This window comes from Pseudophryne corroboree, chromosome 5 (genome assembly GCF_028390025.1).
Source record: "Pseudophryne corroboree isolate aPseCor3 chromosome 5, aPseCor3.hap2, whole genome shotgun sequence".
Classification (NCBI taxonomy): Eukaryota; Metazoa; Chordata; class Amphibia; order Anura; family Myobatrachidae; genus Pseudophryne; species Pseudophryne corroboree.
In genome coordinates this window covers 580,046,009-580,065,556 of record NC_086448.1, presented here as the reverse complement: position 1 = coordinate 580,065,556, position 19,548 = coordinate 580,046,009, and the positions used below count along the sequence as shown (strand labels likewise).

At 46.8% G+C, this 19,548-nt stretch overlaps 1 protein-coding gene across 1 annotated transcript in view; it reads right to left on the bottom strand.

Moving 5' to 3' along the window:
- Window positions 1–3,856: 3,856 nt before the first annotated feature.
- PTGR3 (prostaglandin reductase 3) overlaps window positions 3,857–19,548 on the bottom strand; it is a 36,925-nt gene continuing 21,233 nt past the window's right edge. The window contains exon 2 of the mRNA XM_063923351.1: window positions 3,857–5,122. Coding sequence (XP_063779421.1) covers window positions 4,198–5,122 — 925 coding nt within the window. The 3' untranslated portion in view covers window positions 3,857–4,197. The remainder of the gene's footprint in view (window positions 5,123–19,548) is intronic.

The window sequence follows — 19,548 nt, the reverse complement described above, 5'->3', positions numbered from 1 at the left end:
GGAGGGTGAGGAAGTCCTATTACTGTGTGCTGGGGGCGTCCTATTAATGTATGCTTGGCGAGGGGGGTCATTATTCTACTTGTGGAAGGGGGTCCTATTACTCTGCGCTTGGGGAGGGGTGTCTAATTAATCTGTGCTTGGGGGGATCCTATTAATGTGGGAGGGGGAGGGGTGCCCTATTCTGTGCTTGAGGAGGGGGGTCATACTAATGTGTGCTGGGGGAGGGGGGGTGTCCTATTAATGTGTGCTTGGGGTGAGGGTTCATATTAATGTGTGCGGGGAGGCGGATGCAGGGTAGCGGCGATGTAGTATGTGGGGAGTGTGGTTCAGGGTAGCAGCTGCAGTGTAGTATGCGTGGAAGGGGGGCAGGGATAGTACCAGGGCCGGCGCTACCCGCTCAGCAAGGTCTGCAATGCAGGGAAGCGCTGTGCTGGATAACGGCCAGCAACTATGTCAGCGTCTTGTAATGAGTCAAATGAACTCATTACAAGCCGCCTGTGCTGTGTGCGCCACCGGAGGAGAAGAGGAGCAGCGTCAGGGAGGTCCCGGAGGAGAAGGAGGGAGGGGGACTGGAGCCACAGCAGCGCTATGTAATTGGTAGTGGCGCCGCTGCAGCTGTCCCTCTCCTTCCGCATTGGCTGGCTGGTGCTGCTGTTAATGCTAGGATGCGCTTCCCTCATCCCAGCATTCACAGCGGCGGCGGCCAGCCAATGCGGAAGGAGAGGGGACTGCTGCAGCGGCACCACTACCAATTACACTGCACTGTTGCAGCTCCCTCCTACCCCTCCCTCCTCCTCCTTCTCCCATGCCCGGGATCTGCCAGCACGAGGAACCTGACTGCATGAGCCAGCGCGGAGAGATGGTAAGTATCATCTATTCTGTCTGTCTCTCTATCTATCTCTGTGTGTCTATCTATCTATTCTGTCTGCCGTAATGTGTAAAAAGGGGACGCTGTCTGCCGTAATGTGTAAAAAGGGGGACGCTGTCTGCCGTAATGTGTAAAAAGGTGCTGTCGTACAAAGTTGCATCCAGGCATTGCCCCTGGACGCACCTGTGTGGTTTGTGGGTCCACCTGAAAATGGTGGAAAGAATGAAAAACAAATCTGACTTATTCTCACTTTGGGACCTCTTCTTTAGCTGTTAACATTCGGTTGAACTCGATATTGAGAGTTGGGTACATCATGATGTGTTTGCATTGGTGCAGGTGTGCGCAGAAATCTGCTTATCAAGTGCAATTGGAAAGTGCAGTATACATCCAGTTACTAGTATGGTGATAGCGCCTCTGCCACCTCAAGGGATCAGAGCATTTCTGCAAATACTAGCGCTCAGTTTGGTCGTAAATGACCTTTATTAACTCAATTCATTTTATTGTATAAGTAACACTGTGTAATGTGACTGATGGACACTATATTGTGCGTTGTAATGTGAATTGGTACTATTCTGTGGTCGAGCCCCTTCCCCATTAAGCCACGCCCCTAAATTTTTGGTGCGTACCTTAGGCGCGCATCTGTCCCTTTTACGTGTGTGAGGAAGGGCGCAAATTCATTTTTTGCAGGAGGGCGCCGAACACCCTACCACCGGCCCTGGCTGGGTACACATCGTTCTGATGTGTACCTGGCCTAAGATGCATTAGTGGGAGTAGGAGAGCAGTGAGGATGCCAAGCGACAGTGAGAAAAGGTGAAAAGATAGGGCAAGAATGCGGGTGAATTTACATTTGGTTGGGAGGGGAAGTAATGTTTGAGCACTTTGAAAGTGGTAGTGATGAACTTAAACTGGAATCTATAGGGGAAGGCGATGAGATGTTGAATCAGTGCGACTGGAAATGAAGACAAGATGAGCAGCAGTAAAGGTCTGAAATTGGGGGAAAGTGGGATACCAGAGTAGTAGGTTGCACTAGTCCAGATGAGAGACTTTGTCTAAACACTGCACGTTCTCCCTATGCTGGATATTAGGGTAGGGTAACCTTGCTTATATTTGCTCACGTAGATGTGTGAGCAAAAAGGAGAGGTATTACCCATTGTACGAAGCGGAAGTGTGCCCAGTAACACATTACACGAGGCTCTGATAAAGCACCTGGAATTTAAATCTGCCCTGGTCATTTTAGAATGCAGTTTCCAATCTATAAATAAACATACGGATGCAATGGGCAACACCAGCCTTTTCCCTTACGCTAGCTTTCATAACTGCCCCCTTGTCTTCTTATGTTAAGTTGTAGGAATACCATGCTTTACTTTTTAACTTTCTAGACTCCACACACTCATTTCTACGGAAGATGCATTTTATACTATATGGCTGCGTGATATGGGTACACAAATGTGTGTGTTGATATTGTATTCATATGCATACAAAAACAAGCACACAGTTCAACGTCAGCATTTTGTAAAGTGGTTGTTTCAACTATTCTGAAAACAGCCCTTTACGATAATGAGGGCATAAAATGCTTAACAAGAGGACAGTGCTCGGTTTCATAATTCAGTAGTGTCACAATGCCTATAACCTTCAGTGCCATTTGTCTTTAGTGCAGTTGTGACACTTTGGCATGTTCCATAATTTGGCAGCTATTTACGGTGACATTTTCCTTCAGCTGAGCCATAACATTCAGTAAAGTCATTATTTGGTTCCATTTACCATATAAATTGTATTGTTGTGCATGCATGCTAGCTACTACATTAGGAATCTTGAAAATGAGTAAATCTTGTAAAATAGATACTATCAGCACTCAATGGCAGAACAGTCTGCTACTCTGTAGGAAGAAAAAATAGAAAAAAGTACACTAGTTACATGTCATTACAAAGACGAGAAAAGAGAAAGTCTGAAGCTATAATTATAATATTTGTACATGACATGGCTGTTATACTTGGCCAGGCTTCCTTTTTAAAAAATATCCTGGTGGGGATCTACCTTAATTTAAAAAGGCATTACGACATTCCAGCAGGACAATTAAATGTGAAGAATATCTGGGTCTTGGCTTGCCGAGTGGGGGGAAAAAAAAAAAAAAAAAAGTAAAAACATAGACATGTGATCATGATTCAAAAGGGGTCTAGGGTGATGAAAGCTGCAAACATTTATTGCCACAAAAGGGCAAACACAATTCTAAAATTATACTGGTGAATATAGCAGTAGAGTAAGCAAATAGTGCAGAAAAGAGCAATTGAAAACTGGTGGGTACAGAATTCCCATAGGAGATTTCTCTTTGTATTAATATTAAATATGGCACAGGTCAAAAAGTTATCAAAATATTAACAAAACTTTCAAAATTAAAAGCATACTGGAGTCTGGTTTTAAAATGCAGAGTTGCTATTCCATGGTAGGATCAAAGAAAACGTGCCTGCGTCTTTCCAAGTAATTGGACAGTTGTTTCATGTCTAAAGTGAAATTATCAGCTTGGTAAGTTATGCAATTGAAACAAAGTATTGTTACGAAGCACACATTACAAATTGACTTTGGATGCTGAAAGTTTTTTTTTTTTCTATTATCTGCTATTATTAGCAAAATCTTTATTGAGTGGCAATGTTTAGTGACAATAACAATTATCTTGAGAGGATTTTATAAGATCAACTGTACAGAAGGTTAAGATCATCCAAACAGTAAAGCAAGGCAGAAAATAAGAGTTAGAAGAGACTCAAAGATAGCGCTGTGTAATAGCCAGGTGTGTTTTTCTAATAGACTGTAACAACGTCATGCTACACACAGATCAATGGTTGTACAATATTATTTTACAGTACTGAATACAGTAGCAAGTGTTTATTTACATTGCTTTCCTTTATTGTCCTACTATCAAAACACAAAACTGTAAATATAAAGATGTATGGCTCATCTCTCCTAAAGGATGTGTTTCTAATAAAACAAATAACATTAATAAACAAATTATTTTTATTAAAACAGGAAAATAATCATACAGCAGTGAAAACAAATCTCCAAAAGTGTAGTTCTTAGAAATATAAATACAACCCAGCAGTCATTGGCTCTATATGTAAGCATTTAATTGCTCAAAAATGTTATATTTCTCATTCATTTATGTACTGGAAAGGTTATTGGTGAGACACCTTAAAAATTAATAGGCTTTTTTTATGAAAACATTTTACCAACACCTTGATTCTGTTTTTTAATAAGCTATCCATTAGTGACAACATGTTTTAGACATTTCCCGGCAGAAAGTACCATTTTCTCTTGTGATTTATATCATTGTTCTGTTTTTACAGCTTGCTGTTCACAAGGTGAGGTAATTCAACCACAATTTTCCCAATGTTTTTCCCTGTGTACATATAATCTACAGCACGGAAAACAGACTCCAAACCAATAAACTTGCCTTCTGGAGATAGCTCTCCATTGTCCACTTCACAAACCAGTTTTCCACTTTGGTACAATTTCACCAAAGCCATTATGGCTTCTTTGTATTCTGACAAATAATGCATCAAGAAAAAGCCATGAACGCTGGCAGATTTGCGTAATAAAACTGCGGGCAAAGCCCCGGCTTTAACAGGCAAAATACCTTGAGGGGTCTGATAACCAGAGATAAAGCCGATAATTATAAGGTGACCTTTTGTGGCCAAACAGTTGACTGCCATATCAAACATTTCTCCACCAACAGACTCATACACAACATCTACGCCCTCTGGAAATTTTTTCTTTAGGACTGAAGCTACATTTTCAGATTTATAGTTTATTGGAAGATCACAGCCAATAGATTTTAAGAATCCTGCCTTCTCTTCAGAAGAGCATGTCCCAATAACATAGCAATTGGCATGTTTTGCAAGTTGTACAGCAAACTGTCCTGTTCCACCAGCTGCGGCAGTCACCAAAATTTTCTTTCCATCAGACAAATGCCCAAACTGTTTGAGACTGATGTAAGCGGTTGTGCCACTGATAAGCAAAGTTAAGAGCTCTGGTTTTACTAAGGTCACTGGAATAGCAATATCAGCTGGTACCACTGTATATTCAGCAAAGGAACTACTTTTGACATAAGCCACTTGTTGTCCAACTGTAAAGTTTTTACTAGCACTGAGTCCCAAAGCTACAACTTCACCAATTCCTTCAAATCCAATATCAAACGGAGGCTTCACAGAAGGATCATATCGACCAGATGAAAAATTTATATCTGATGCATTGATACCAATGTACCTAGAGAAAGGGGAAATAGGAAGTGGTTAAACATCTCATATCCTTTGTTTATTTTTTAATAACCATTGAATAATTTAAAAAAGCTGACTAATGCATTATATTAGCCTAATACTACTAAAGATATACACACTATGCAAATCTGGGCCTGACATGGCTAGATCTGTCAGGGCCAAAAACTGTAGTATGTACGCAGCACCAGGGCCTGACGGTTGGTCTAAAACACATCAGATTAACTCCTGTTACAGCATGTGCTGCACGCGCTATGTCCGTATCATCCTTTTGACATTGTTCAAGAGTGCAGTGTGTACGGATCTAGTGTAGTGTACAGAAACACTATGGGCCGGATGTAATGACTGCGGAGTTCGAAAGCCATGTGGGATGCCAGCCGAACTGGGATGTTTTTTTAAAGGGGCAATCACTTAGACAGCATGGCTTTTGTTTTGTAAGTGATTGCCACTTTAAAAAAAGTCAGCATTCAGACCGGTATCCCGCACGGCTGCCGAACTCGGGCGTCATCATTACATCCAGCCCTATATCGAAGAGATGATTTGGAATCGAAATGATCGTTTAGAACTAAACAATTATTGGGTAGGGTTTACGTTGTGTATTTGCGGTTATCAGGATTGTGCCGATCGGTCTGAATCGATCTAGTGTTTAGCAACATTGGGTAAAATCTTATAGTGTGTCCTGAGCAGTATAAAAAGTTATAAACTGTAGGTTGTTAACCTTATATAAACAGTGTTGAGATTTGGAGATCTCTACCTCAAAAGATAAATGAAAGCCAATGAAACAAAAAACGGAATATACAGTATATATTTTAAACTCAACTTACATGCCCTAATAATGGTGTGCTGTTAGACACAAAGAAATATTGATTCAATAAAAAAAACTGTATTGCATTTAAAACTCCCAAATTCTACAAATACTGGATGACATGATCCACTGAAATAAGCCATCAAAGAAAGTCTGCAGATTATATTTGTTCTTGTTCATTGTGCCACAAACATTCACTGTTTACCATACATTAGGTAAATCCGATGCAATAGATAGCCAGCACTGTACCATCAGATTGTCTTGGCTAAATCAATGGGTCGGTGCTGGGAGACCAGCACTGGGGATCTTGGCGATCAGCATACAAACCCCAGAATCCCGGCAGCAGAATGCCGGGGGTAGGGGGGGGCAACGTGTGTCATGGACATCCATGAGTGGGAATAGTCCCTGCAAGTTGGCACTGTTTGCTGGCATTTTGATCGCTCAGGATCTTGGCATCGGCATGGTGACCGCTGGGATCCCGAGCGTAGGTCACATGACCGCATCCCAAACCAACTGGTAAAGCATGCACTCTCTTAGTCAAATGGACATATCAATAGGTTATAATATGCAAATAGACGCTTCTCTAATCACTGAACTGTTTTTTTTTTGGACACAGGGGGAGGGGGTCAGCCTCCAATGACATCATTAATGTACAAAAATTGTCTGAGTAATGTTGGGCATATACAGCCAGATAAATGCCTGTCAGAGCTACAGACATTGATCTGATAGCCTGATATCATGGGCATGCACTGTGAGATCTCTCAGAGTGTATAGCCACACAATATCTGCCCTACTCGCCTGTAAAGGAGACATTTCCCCGTTCCTCCCACGTGAGGGAACAAAGAAAATGTCTGTCAGTCAGCTGCGGCAGGGCATACACTGCCCAATGCGACCAACTTGCAAGTTTAAAATATCACGTGCTGGATGATCCGGCATATCTGACTAATCAATACTTTCAGATCAGTCAGTACAATTACCTGGGCGATACGCTGATATCGGGTGGATTGGCCAGATAATTGTATAGTGCATGTCCACCATAAGCAACAACTCTAATATTTTATTGCATCAGTTATTGTTTCTTGCTCCTCTCGGTTAGTCTCTATGTTGACCCTCTATCACAATAAATCTGGTTCAAAATCCCTGTCTTACAAAGCTCTCAGTGACTTCACATTTCCATATATCTGCTCTTTAATCACCAGGAACTCCCCCAAAACAGATCCTCCACTCTCTACACGGTTGCCACCTTTCAGATCCCCTTTGTTCCCTCACATTTCCAGCATTTCTCATATGCTACACCTATTCTATGAAATTCCCTTCCTGGCGCCTACAGACACTCAAGAGTCTTCAAGCATTTAAAAGCTCCCTCAAGGGCCATCTTTTAAGACAAGACTCTAAACTGGCCCTCCTTACCAGTCTTCTTTACACTACTAAAGTCTGGTAATTTACATGTCTCAAACTTGTCTCTTTCCTTTTTACAGTTGAGAACATATTTTATAGGCAGTGTCTTGATTCCTGTGTTTCAAGATAATGCAAGTAAAATTTAGTAAACTTATATCCAAATCTAAATAGGGCTGTGCGAAAAAGGCAGCTATCGTGGGTGAAAATCTGAAGGGGTGGGGGGGGGGGGGACAGAGAACTTATTTTTCTGGTTAATTTGTTTACAATGGAGGACTTTGGTCATAAAATATCCTTCTTGACCTAGACGCTAGCATTTCTAGTTACACATGTGCTTACATTGCCTTGTCTGTCTGTATTTACAGGGTTAAGATGTTGACACCAATACTACTACACCAAAAAATAAGATTTTACTCACCGGTAAATCTATTTCTCGTAGTCCGTAGTGGATGCTGGGGACTCCGTAAGGACCATGGGGAATAGCGGCTCCGCAGGAGACTGGGCACAGCTAAGAAAAATTTAGGACTACCTGGTGTGCACTGGCTCCTCCCACTATGACCCTCCTCCAGACCTCAGTTAGGATACTGTGCCCGGAAGAGCTGACACAATAAGGAAGGATTTTGAATCCCGGGTAAGACTCATACCAGCCACACCAATCACACCGTATAACTCGTGATATGATACCCAGTTAACAGTATGAACATAACAGAGCCTCTCAACAGATGGCTCAACAATAACCCTTTTAGTTAATGATAACTATATACAAGTATTGCAGACAGTCCGCACTTGGGACGGGCGCCTAGCATCCACTACGGACTACGAGAAATAGATTTACCGGTGAGTAAAATCTTATTTTCTCTGACGTCCTAGTGGATGCTGGGGACTCCGTAAGGACCATGGGGATTATACCAAAGCTCCCAAACGGGCGGGAGAGTGCGGATGACTCTGCAGCACCGAATGAGAGAACTCAAGGTCCTCCTAAGCCAGGGTTTTAAATTTGTAGAATTTTGCAAACGTGTTTGCCCCTGACCAAGTAGCAGCTCGGCAAAGTTGTAAAGCCGAGACCCCTCGGGCAGCCGCCCAAGTAGAGCCCACTTTCCTCGTGGAATGGGCTTTTACAGATTTAGGGTGCGGCAGTCCAGTCGCAGAATGTGCAAGTTGAATCGTGCTACAGATCCAGCGAGCAATCGTCTGCTTAGAAGCAGGAGCACCCAGCTTGTTGGGTGCATACAGGATAAATAGCGAGTCAGTCTTCCTGACTCCAGCTGTCCTGGAAACATATACTTTTCAGGGCCCTGACTACGTCCAGTAACTTGGAATCCTCCAAGTCCCAAGTAGCCGCAGGCACCACAATAGGTTGGTTCACATGAAAAACTGATACCACCTTAGGAAGGAATTGGGAACGAGTCCTCAATTTCGCCTGTCCCATATAAAATACAGATAAGGGCTTTTGTCAATTCTGATACACGCCTGGCCGACGCCAAGGCCCACAGAATGACCACTTTCCACGTGAGGTATTATAGCTCCACGGATTTAAGTGGCTCAACCCAATGCGACTTCAGGAAATCCAACACCACATTGAGATCCCACGGTGCCACTGGAGGCACAAACGGGGGCTGACTATGCAGCCCTCCCTTAACAAAAGTCTGAACTTCAGGCAGTGAAGCCAGTTCCATTTTGGAAGAAAATCGATAGAGCCGAAATCTGGACCTTAATGGAACCCAATTGTAGGCCCATAGTCACCTCTGACTGTAGGAAGTGCAGAAATTGACCTAGCTGAAATTTCTCCTTTGGGGCCTTCCTGGCCTCACAGTACGCAACATATTTCCGCCATATGCGGTGATAATGGTTAGCGTTCACTTCTTTCCTAGCTTTAAATAGCGTAGGGATAACTTCCTCCGGAATTCCCTTTTCCTTCAGGATCCGGCGTTCAACCGCCATGCCGTCCAACGCAGCCGCGGTACGTCTTGGAACAGACAGGCCCCCTGCTGCAGCAGGTCCTGTCTGAGCGGCAGAGGCCATGGGTCCTCTGAGATCATTTCTTGGAGTTCTGGTTACCAAGCTCTTCTTGGCCCACCCGGAACAATGAGTATAGTTCTTACTCCTCTCCTTCTTATTATTCTCATTACCCTGGGTAAGAGAGGCAGAGAAGGGAACACATACACCGACTGGTACACCCACTGTTTTTACCCAGTTTTGTTCTATTACTGCTGTTCTAATTGTAAAGCGCAACGGAATATGCTGCGCTATATAAGAAACTGTTAATAAATAAATAAAATAAATAATACCAGAGCGTCCACAGCTATCGCCTGAGGGTCCTTGACCTGGCGCAATATCTTTGTAAGTTTTAGTTGAGGCGGGATGCCATCATGTCCACCTGTGGCCTTTCCCAACGGTGCACAATCATTTGGAAGACTTCTGGATGAAGTCCCCACTCTCCCGGGTGGAGGTCGTGTCTTCTGAGAAAGTCTGCTTCTCAGTTGTCCACTCCGGGAATGAACACTGCTGACAGTGCTAACACATGATTTTCCACCCATCGGAGAATCCTTGTGGCTTCTGCCATCGCCATCCTGCTTCTTGTGCCGCCCTGTCGTTTACATGAGCGACCGCCGTGAAGTTGTCTGACTGGATCAGCACCGGCCGGTGTTGAAGCAGGGGTCTAACCTGACTCAGGGCATTGTAAATGGCCCTTAGTTCCAGAATATTTAGGTGTAGGGAAGTCTCCTGACTTTTCCATAGCCTTGGAAGTTTCTTCCCTGTGTGACTGCCCCCCAGCCTCGAAGGCTGGCATCAGTGGTCACCAGCATCCAGTCCTGTATGCCGAATCTGCGGCCCCCTAGAAGATGAGCACTCTGCAGCTACCACCACAGCGACACCCTGGCCCTTGGAGACAGGGTTATCCGCCGATGCATCTGAAGATGCGACCCGGACCACATGTCCAACAGATCCCACTGGAAAATCCTTGTATGGGACCTGGCGAATGGAATTTCTTCGTAAGAAGCTACCATCCTTCCCAGGGCTCGCGTGCATTGATGCACCGACACCTGTATACGTATTAGGAGGTCTCTGTCTAGAGACGACAACTCCTTGGACTTCTCCTCCGGGAGAAACCCTTTTTATCCTGTTCTGTGTCCAGAACCATACTCAGGAACAGTAGACGCGTCGTAGGAACCAGCTGCGACTTTGGATATTCAGAATCCAGCCGTGCTGTTGTAGCACTTCCCGAGATAGTGCTACTCCGCCGAACAACTGCTCCCTGGACCTCGCCTTTATAAGGAGATCGTCCAAGTACGGGATAATTATTTCGGCCATTACCTTGGTAAATACCTCGGTGCCGGGGACAGACCAACGGCAACGTCTGGAATTGGTAATGACAATCCTGTACCACAATTTTGAGGTACTCCTGGTGAAGAGGGTAAATAGGGACATGCAGGTAAGCATCCTTGATGTCCAGTGATACCATGAAATTCTCCAGGCTTGCAATAATCGCCCTGAGCGATTCCATTTCGAACTTGAACCTTCGTATATAAGTGTTCAAGGCTTTCAATTTTAGAATGGGTCTCACCGAACCGTCTGGTTTCGGTACCACAACATTTTGGAATAGTAACCCCGGCCTTGAAGGAGGGGTACCTTGATTTCACCTGCTGGAAGTGCAGCTTGTGAATTGCCGCCAGTACTACCTTTCTCCGAGGGCAGCAGGCAAGGCTGAGGTGAGGTAACGGAGAGGGGGAGTCGCCTCGAACTCCAGCCTGTATCCCTGTGATACTATTTGCAGAACCTAGGGATCCACCTGTGGGCAAACCCACTGGTCCCTGAAGTTCCCGAGACGCGCCCCTACCGCACCTGTCTCCACCTGTGGAGCCTCAACGTCAAGCGGTGGACTCAGAGGAAGCGGGGGAAGATTTTTGATCCTGGGAACTGGCTGCTGGTGCAGCTTTTTCCTTCTTCCCTTGTCTCTGTGCAGAAAGGAAGCGCCTTTGACTCGCTTGCTTTTCTGAAGCCGAAAGGACTGTACTTGAAAATACGGTGCTCTCTTAGGCTGTGAGGAAACCTGAGGTAAAAATTTTTTCTTCCCAGCTGTTGCTGTGGATACGAGGTCCCAGAGACCATCCCCAAACAATTCCTCACCCTTATAAGGCAGAATCTCCATGTGCCTTTTATAGGCAGCATCACCTGTCCACTGCCGGGTTTCTAATACCCTCCTGGCAGAATGGACATTGCATTTATTCTGGATGCCAGCCGGCAAATATCCCTCTGTGCATCCTTTATATATAAGATGATGTCTTTAATATGCTCTATGTTAGCAAACTATTATCCCTGTCTTAGAGTATTAATATTATCTGACAGGGTATCAGACCACGCTGCAGCAGCACTATTTATGCTGAGGCAATTGCAGGTCTCAGTATATAACCTGAGTGTCAGGAATCGACTCACCGCTGTTATGTCGGTCCGCCGGAGCGGACTCCGTCTGGGGTCACTGCACGTTGCTGTCACCTGTCGCCCTGCTCGTGGATGCACCCTCAGGCCTGGAAGCGCCCCTGGAGTCAACGGGCGTGTGAGCGCGCCGCGTTCCAGCCGGGCCGCGGCATGGGCGCCGCCATGACAGTATTCTCCAGTGTAAGTGCGGCGGCCAATCCGGAGCTTGGCCGCACCCCCTTGTCTCACTCCAGCCAATGCCTGCCGGTCAGGGGGTATATCAGGAGCTGCTGGGTGAGTCAGAGGTTGTCCTGAACTTTGTGTCACTCCTGCTACTCGTGTGGTTGGACCTGTTATCCTGTTCCTCCGTGTTCCTGGATATTCTCCTGTGTCTCCGTGTTCCTGGATATTCTCCTGTATCTGCTACTCCGTGGAACTACAAGTACCAGCACCACAGCAATACCTTTCTGGCTTCACACCTTCCACACCTGCAGTGTGCTCCAGCCATCAGCAGTAGAGACTCCCTATCCAGGTGCATTCTAACACTCTCACCTGTGATTCAGCCTGCAAGCTGATTGTGCTTTCCAACAGCACAGTGAACATTACCATCCAGTCTCCTGCATTTCTACCAGGTTTGCTACCATCATTCCACCCCTGCTGGCTCACGTTTTAATTACTCTGGTTCCATTTCTGCATTACAAACTCTGCCATAGACTTTCAGTTTCAAACCATACTATTCCATTGCCATTACCATTGCCGTTACCATTGTCATTTCCATTATATTCGTTTGTTTACTTTCTGCTGCATTATTATCTGGACTTTTCTGTTATTAATAAATCTACATTGTGCTCATGCGCAGAAACCCAGTACTGCCTCCTCACTTCATTCCACCTACCTCCACTGACCCACTAGCGCCCCCTCCGGGGACACAAACAAAACCGTCTCTGACAGTAAGTTCAGGACCGATGGACTCGGACGGTGGTCAGAGTGTGGGGTCAGGGGCCTTAAAAAATCTGGTCTCCCGTTTGGATGGACAAGAGGTTGTGCAGCAGCAGATATTCCAGTTTCTGCAAGGGATGTCCTCCCGGATTGATACGTTACAACAATCTCTGCTAAATGCGCCTGCACCTCCAGTTCCTGTTACCCCTGCACATGCCAGTGTTGGGGGTTCTTCTTCTTCTCCGGCTGCATCTGCTCCTGTATCTCGTTTGCACTTGCCTGTGCCTAGCAGGTATGATGGCAGTCCGAAGTTATGCCGTGGGTTCCTCAACCAGTGTGAAGTCCAGTTTGAACTTTTACCTCACAATTTTCCCACGCCAAGATCCAAGGTTGCTTATATTATTTCACTGCTCTCTGGATCAGCCCTGAGCTGGGTGTCTCCTCTGTGGGAACGTGCCGACCCGTTGATGAACAACTATGCCGAGTTTGTTTCCATCTTCAGACGCATCTTCGATGAACCGGGTCGTGCAACATCAGCCTCCGCAGATCTTCTCCAGCTCCGTCAAGGGACTCGCAGTATGGGCCAATACGTCATCCAGTTCCAGACGCTAGCCGCAGAGATCCAGTGGAATAACCAAGCCTTGGTAGCAGCCTTCTGGCATGGACTCTCGGATCGGATAAAAGATGAATTGGCGACCCGTGATATTCCTGAGCAATTACCCGAGCTAATATCCCTATGTATCAAGTTGGACTCTCGCATCCGCGAACGCAACAATGAGCGTGCTCGTGCTGAGTGTCGCAAACCAAGAATGGTACCTCCTGTACAGTTGCAGCCTCCACCTTCTGATGAGCCTATGCAAATTAATAGGTCCCGCTTAACTGCTGAGGAGCGGTCAAGGAGACTCCGTGAGAGACTGTGTCTTTACTGTGCGGCAGCAGGTCATCAAATAAGTTCTTGTCCAGTGCGTTCGGGAAACGCCAGATCCTGACTTGTAAGGGAGGAGTCAAGTTGGGATCTTTCAAGCAAGCTCCTTCAACCCAAGATCTCATTCTTCCTGTGACCTTAGAGACGGCGGCTGGACTCCAATCTGCAACTGCGTTGGTAGACTGTGGTGCAGCGGGGAATTTCATCACTCAAGCTGCGGTAGACAAGTTTCATCTGCCGGTCTGTGAACTTTCATGTCCCGTCTACATTACAGCAGTAGATGGTAGCCGTATCTCTAAGGGGTATATCACTCAACAAACCAGGCCAGTGATACTGGGGGTTGGGTTCCTACATTCTGAGTTAATAAAGTTTTTAGTTATTCCACAAGCAACTCAGGAGATTGTGTTAGGTATGCCCTGGCTCCAGCTACATAACCCACAGATTGACTGGTCTACATTACAGCTAACTGCTTGGGGGTCACATTGCCGTCAGTCTTGTTTAGCCCAAGTTGTTCCTGTCAAGACTTCTGAAATCAAGACCCCGTCTACTCTTCCTACGGCCTACCAAGACTTCGCTGACGTCTTCAGCGAAAAGGCCGCCGATGTCCTACCGCCCCATAGAGAGTGGGATTGCCCCATCGACCTCATTCCTGGCAAAAAACCACCTAGGGGGCGCACCTACCCGTTATCTGTTCCTGAGACTGAAGCGATGAGTGATTACATCAAAGAAAACCTTCAGAAAGGATTCATCCGTCCTTCATCATCACCTGCTGGGGCAGGCTTCTTTTTTGTTAAAAAGAAAGATGGAGGACTACGTCCATGTATTGACTACCGGGGACTTAATGACATTACCATTAAGAACAGCTATCCGTTGCCTCTTATTACCGAGTTATTTGATAGGGTCAAAGGAGCCCGCATCTTTACCAAGTTAGATCTCCGCGGTGCATATAATCTCATCAGAATCCGCAGCGGGGATGAATGGAAGACGGCTTTCAATACTCGGGATGGCCATTACGAGTACCTGGTAATGCCATTCGGGTTGAGCAATGCTCCAGCAGTGTTCCAGCACTTTGTTAATGAAATCTTCCGTGACGTTCTGTACAAATATCTCGTAGTTTACCTGGACGATATCCTCATCTTCTCTCAAGACCTCTCTTCTCATCGTCTCCAAGTCCGTGAAGTTCTCCGACGTCTTCGTGAGAACCGTCTCTACGGCAAGTTGTCTAAATGCACCTTTGAAGTTGCCTCTATACCCTTCCTGGGGTATATAATTTCTGGATCGGATCTCCAGATGGACCCGGCAAAACTGGAAGCCATTGCCAATTGGTCCATTCCGAACACTCTCAAGTCCATTCAACGATTCCTGGGCTTTGCCAATTATTATAGGAAATTCATCCGAGGCTTTTCAACTCTCATTGCTCCTATTACTAGCTTAACTCGAAAAGGGGCAGATCATTCCAACTGGTCAGAAGATGCCCTGGCTGCGTTTCAAAAAATCAAGATGGCTTTTATGACCGCACCAGTTTTGTTACAGCCTGATGTTGATAAGCCATTCGAGTTGGAGGTGGATGCTTCCACAGTTGGAGTGGGAGCTGTTCTCTCTCAGATAGGAGCTGACGGGAAGATCCATCCCTGTGGATTCTTTTCCCGCAAATTTCTTCCTGCAGAAGTTAACTATTCCATCGGAGATCAAGAGCTTCTGGCGATTAAACTGGCCCTTGAGGAATGGAGGTATCTCCTGGAAGGGGCGAAGTTTCCATTTAACATCTATACTGATCATAAAAACCTGCTCTATCTGAAGGCAGCTCAGTGCCTTAATCCTCGCCAGTCCCGATGGGCTATGTTCTTCTCCCGTTTTAATTTTAAGCTCCATTTCCGCCCAGGTTCTCAGAATACCAAAGCAGATGCCCTGTCTCGATCCATGGAATCCGAGGACGAGATGTCCGATTCAGCACCACGCTCCATCCTGGATCCTGTGGCATTTGCCTCATCACAAGTTTCTCCAGCTCCGCCTCCTGGTAAGATTTTTGTTGCTCCTGAACTCCGTTCTAAGTTGCTGTCCTGGGCCCATCAGTCTAAGTTTACTGGGCATCCTGGTGTCCTAAAGACTTTTAAATTTCTCTCCGGGACATACTGGTGGCCAAAAATGAAAGTTGACATCAAAGACTTTGTAGCGTCTTGTCCTAAATGTGTGCAGCACAAGACTCCTCGTCAGTCTCCAGCAGGTCAACTACAGCCATTATCCATCCCCAGCCGTCCTTGGTCACATCTGTCGATGGATTTCGTCTCTGACCTTCCCTCCTCCCAAGGATACAACACCATCTGGGTAGTGGTCGACAGATTCACCAAAATGGCTCATTTTGTTCCACTCCAAGGACTTCCTTCAGCTCCAAAACTGGCTCAAATCTTCCTGCGGGAGATTTTCCGTTTACATGGACTACCCACTGAAATAATATCTGACCGTGGAGTCCAGTTTGTGGCAAGGTTTTGGAGAGCTCTCTGTTCTGCCATGCAGGTCCATCTCAAGTTCTCGTCAGCATATCATCCTCAGACGAATGGGCAGACAGAGAGGGTAAACCAGGAGTTGGAAACTTTCCTGAGACTGTACGTATCATCTTCCCAAGATGACTGGGTGGATTTGCTCCCGTGGGCCGAATTCGCTCACAATTTCCGCTACCACACAGCTACTGAAACCACTCCGTTCTTCGCTGTTTATGGGCAACATCCACGAGTTCCTGATTTTCAAGACCTTCCTAGCATCGATGTTCCTGCTGCCACTACTGTCCTCAGTCAGTTCTCAACCATCTGGAGGAAGATTCATACTTCACTCAAAAAGGCTTCTGCTCGGTACAAATTCTTTGCCGACCGCAAGAGACGTGCAGTTCCCAGCTTGAAACCTGGGGATAAAGTCTGGCTGTCAACCCGGAATCTTCGTCTCAAAGTGCCTTCGATGAAGTTTGCACCACGCTTCATCGGTCCTTTCTCCATCGAAAGAGTTCTAAATCCTGTGGCTTACAAGCTCAAGTTACCCTCTTCATTGCGTATTCCTAATGCTTTCCATGTCTCTCTCCTCAGACCATTAGTCCTGAATCGCTTCCAAAGAGCTCTTCCAGCTGGCCCCAGCATTCCAACTCAGCGGGGCATAGAGTTCGAGATAGAGAAGATCCTGGACTCCCGTCACCGGTATGGTCGTCTGCAATATCACATCGACTGGGCCGGTTATGGTCCTGAGGAGAGGAGTTGGGTGAACTCTGCTGATGTCCACGCTCCCAGGTTGGTCCGTGTTTTCCACAGGTCTCATCCTTCCAAGCCACGTGGGTGTTCGGTGCCCACCCATAAAGGAGGGGGTACTGTCAGGAATCGACTCACCGCTGTTATGTCGGTCCGCCGGAGCGGACTCCGTCTGGGGTCACTGCACGTTGCTGTCACCTGTCGCCCTGCTTGTGGATGCACCCTCAGGCCTGGAAGCGCCCCTGGAGTCAACGGGCGTGTGAGCGCGCCGTGTTCCTGCCGGGCCGCGGCATGGGCGCCGCCATGACAGTATTCTCCAGTGTAAGTGCGGCGGCCAATCCGGAGCTTGGCCGCACCCCCTTGTCTCACTCCAGCCAATGCCTGCCGGTCAGGGGGTATATCAGGAGCTGCTGGGTGAGTCAGAGGTTGTCCTGAACTTTGTGTCACTCCTGCTACTCGTGTGGTTGGACCTGTTATCCTGTTCCTCCGTGTTCCTGGATATTCTCCTGTGTCTCCGTGTTCCTGGATATTCTCCTGTATCTGCTACTCCGTGGAACTACAAGTACCAGCACCACAGCAATACCTTTCTGGCTTCACACCTTCCACACCTGCAGTGTGCTCCAGCCATCAGCAGTAGAGACTCCCTATCCAGGTGCATTCTAACACTCTCACCTGTGATTCAGCCTGCAAGCTGATTGTGCTTTCCAACAGCACAGTGAACATTACCATCCAGTCTCCTGCATTTCTACCAGGTTTGCTACCATCATTCCACCCCTGCTGGCTCACGTTTTAATTACTCTGGTTCCATTTCTGCATTACAAACTCTGCCATAGACTTTCAGTTTCAAACCATACTATTCCATTGCCATTACCATTGCCGTTACCATTGTCATTTCCATTGTATTCGTTTGTTTACTTTCTGCTGCATTATTATCTGGACTTTTCTGTTATTAATAAATCTACATTGTGCTCATGCGCAGAAACCCAGTACTGCCTCCTCACTTCATTCCACCTACCTCCACTGACCCACTAGCGCCCCCTCCGGGGACACAAACAAAACCGTCTCTGACACTGAGTGTGTATATACAGACTTCAGGATAGCCTCCTGTTTTTTATCAGCAGGCTCCTTCAAGGTGGCCGTATCCTAAGACGGCAGTGCCACCTTTTTTGACAAACGTGTGAGCGCCTTATCCACCCTAAGGGATATCTCCCAACGTGACCTATTCTCTGGCGGGAAAGGGTACGCCATCAGTAACTTTTTAGAAATTACCAGTTTCTTATTGGGGGAACCCACGCTACTTTACACACTACATTCATTCATCTGATGGGGGAACAAAACACTGGCTGCTTTTTCTCCCCAAAAATAAAACCCCTTTTATGTGGTACTTGGGTTCATGTCAGATATGCGTAACACATTTTTCATTGCCGAGATCATGTAACGGGTGTTCCTAGTGGATTGTGTATATGTCTCAACCTCGTCGACACTGGAGTCAGACTCCGTGTCGACATCTGTGTCTGCCATCTGAGGTAACGGGCGCTTTTTTGAGCCCCTGATGGCCTTTGAGACGCCTGGGCAGGCGCGGGCTGAGAAGCCGGCTGTCCCACAGCTGTTTTACGTCATCCAGCCTTGTAAGGAGTTGACATTGTCGGTTAATACCTTCCACCTATCCATCCACTCTGGTGTCGGCCCCACAGGGGACGACATCCCATTTATCGGCCTCTGCTCCACCTCCACGTAACCTTCCTCATCCCACATGTCGACACAGCCGTACCGACACACAGCACACACACAGGGAATGCTCTGACTGAGGACAGGACCCCACAAAGTCCTTTGGGGAGACAGAAAGAGAGTATGCCAGCACACACCAGAGCGCTATATAATGCAGGGATTAACACTATAACTGAGTGATTTTTCCCCCAATAGCTGCTTGTATAAACAATATTGTGCCTAAATTTAGTGCCCCCCCTCTCTTTTTAACCCTTTGAGCCTGAAAACTACAGGGGAGAGCCTGGGGAGCTGTCTTCCAGCTGCACTGTGAAGAGAAAATGGCGCCAGTGTGCTGAGGGAGATAGCTCCGCCCCTTTTTTGCAGACTTTTCTCCCGCTTTTTTATGGATTCTGGCAGGGGTATTTATCACATATATAGCCTCTGGGGCTATATATTGTGATATATTTGCAAGCCAAGGTGTTTTTATTGCTGCTCAGGGCGCCCCCCCCCAGCGCCCTGCACCCTCAGTGACCGGAGTGTGAAGTGTGTATGAGGAGCAATGGCGCACAGCTGCAGTGCTGTGCGCTACCTTGGTGAAGACCGATGTCTTCTGCCGCCGATTTTCCGGACTCTTCTTGCTTCTGGCTCTGTAAGGGGGGCGGCGGCGCGGCTCTGGGACCGAACATCAATGGCCGGTTCCATGCGGTCGATCCCTCTGGAGCTAATGGTGTCCAGTAGCCTAAGAAGCCCAAGCTACCACCAGTTAGGTAGGTTCGCTTCTTCTCCCCTTAGTCCCTCGCTGCAGTGAGTCTGTTGCCAGCAGATCTCACTGTAAAATAAAAAACCTAAAATATACTCTCTCTCTAGGAGCTCAGGAGAGCCCCTAGTGTGCATCCAGCTCAGCCGGGCACAGGATTCTAACTGAGGTCTGGAGGAGGGTCATAGTGGGAGGAGCCAGTGCACACCAGGTAGTCCTAAATCTTTCTTAGCTGTGCCGTGTC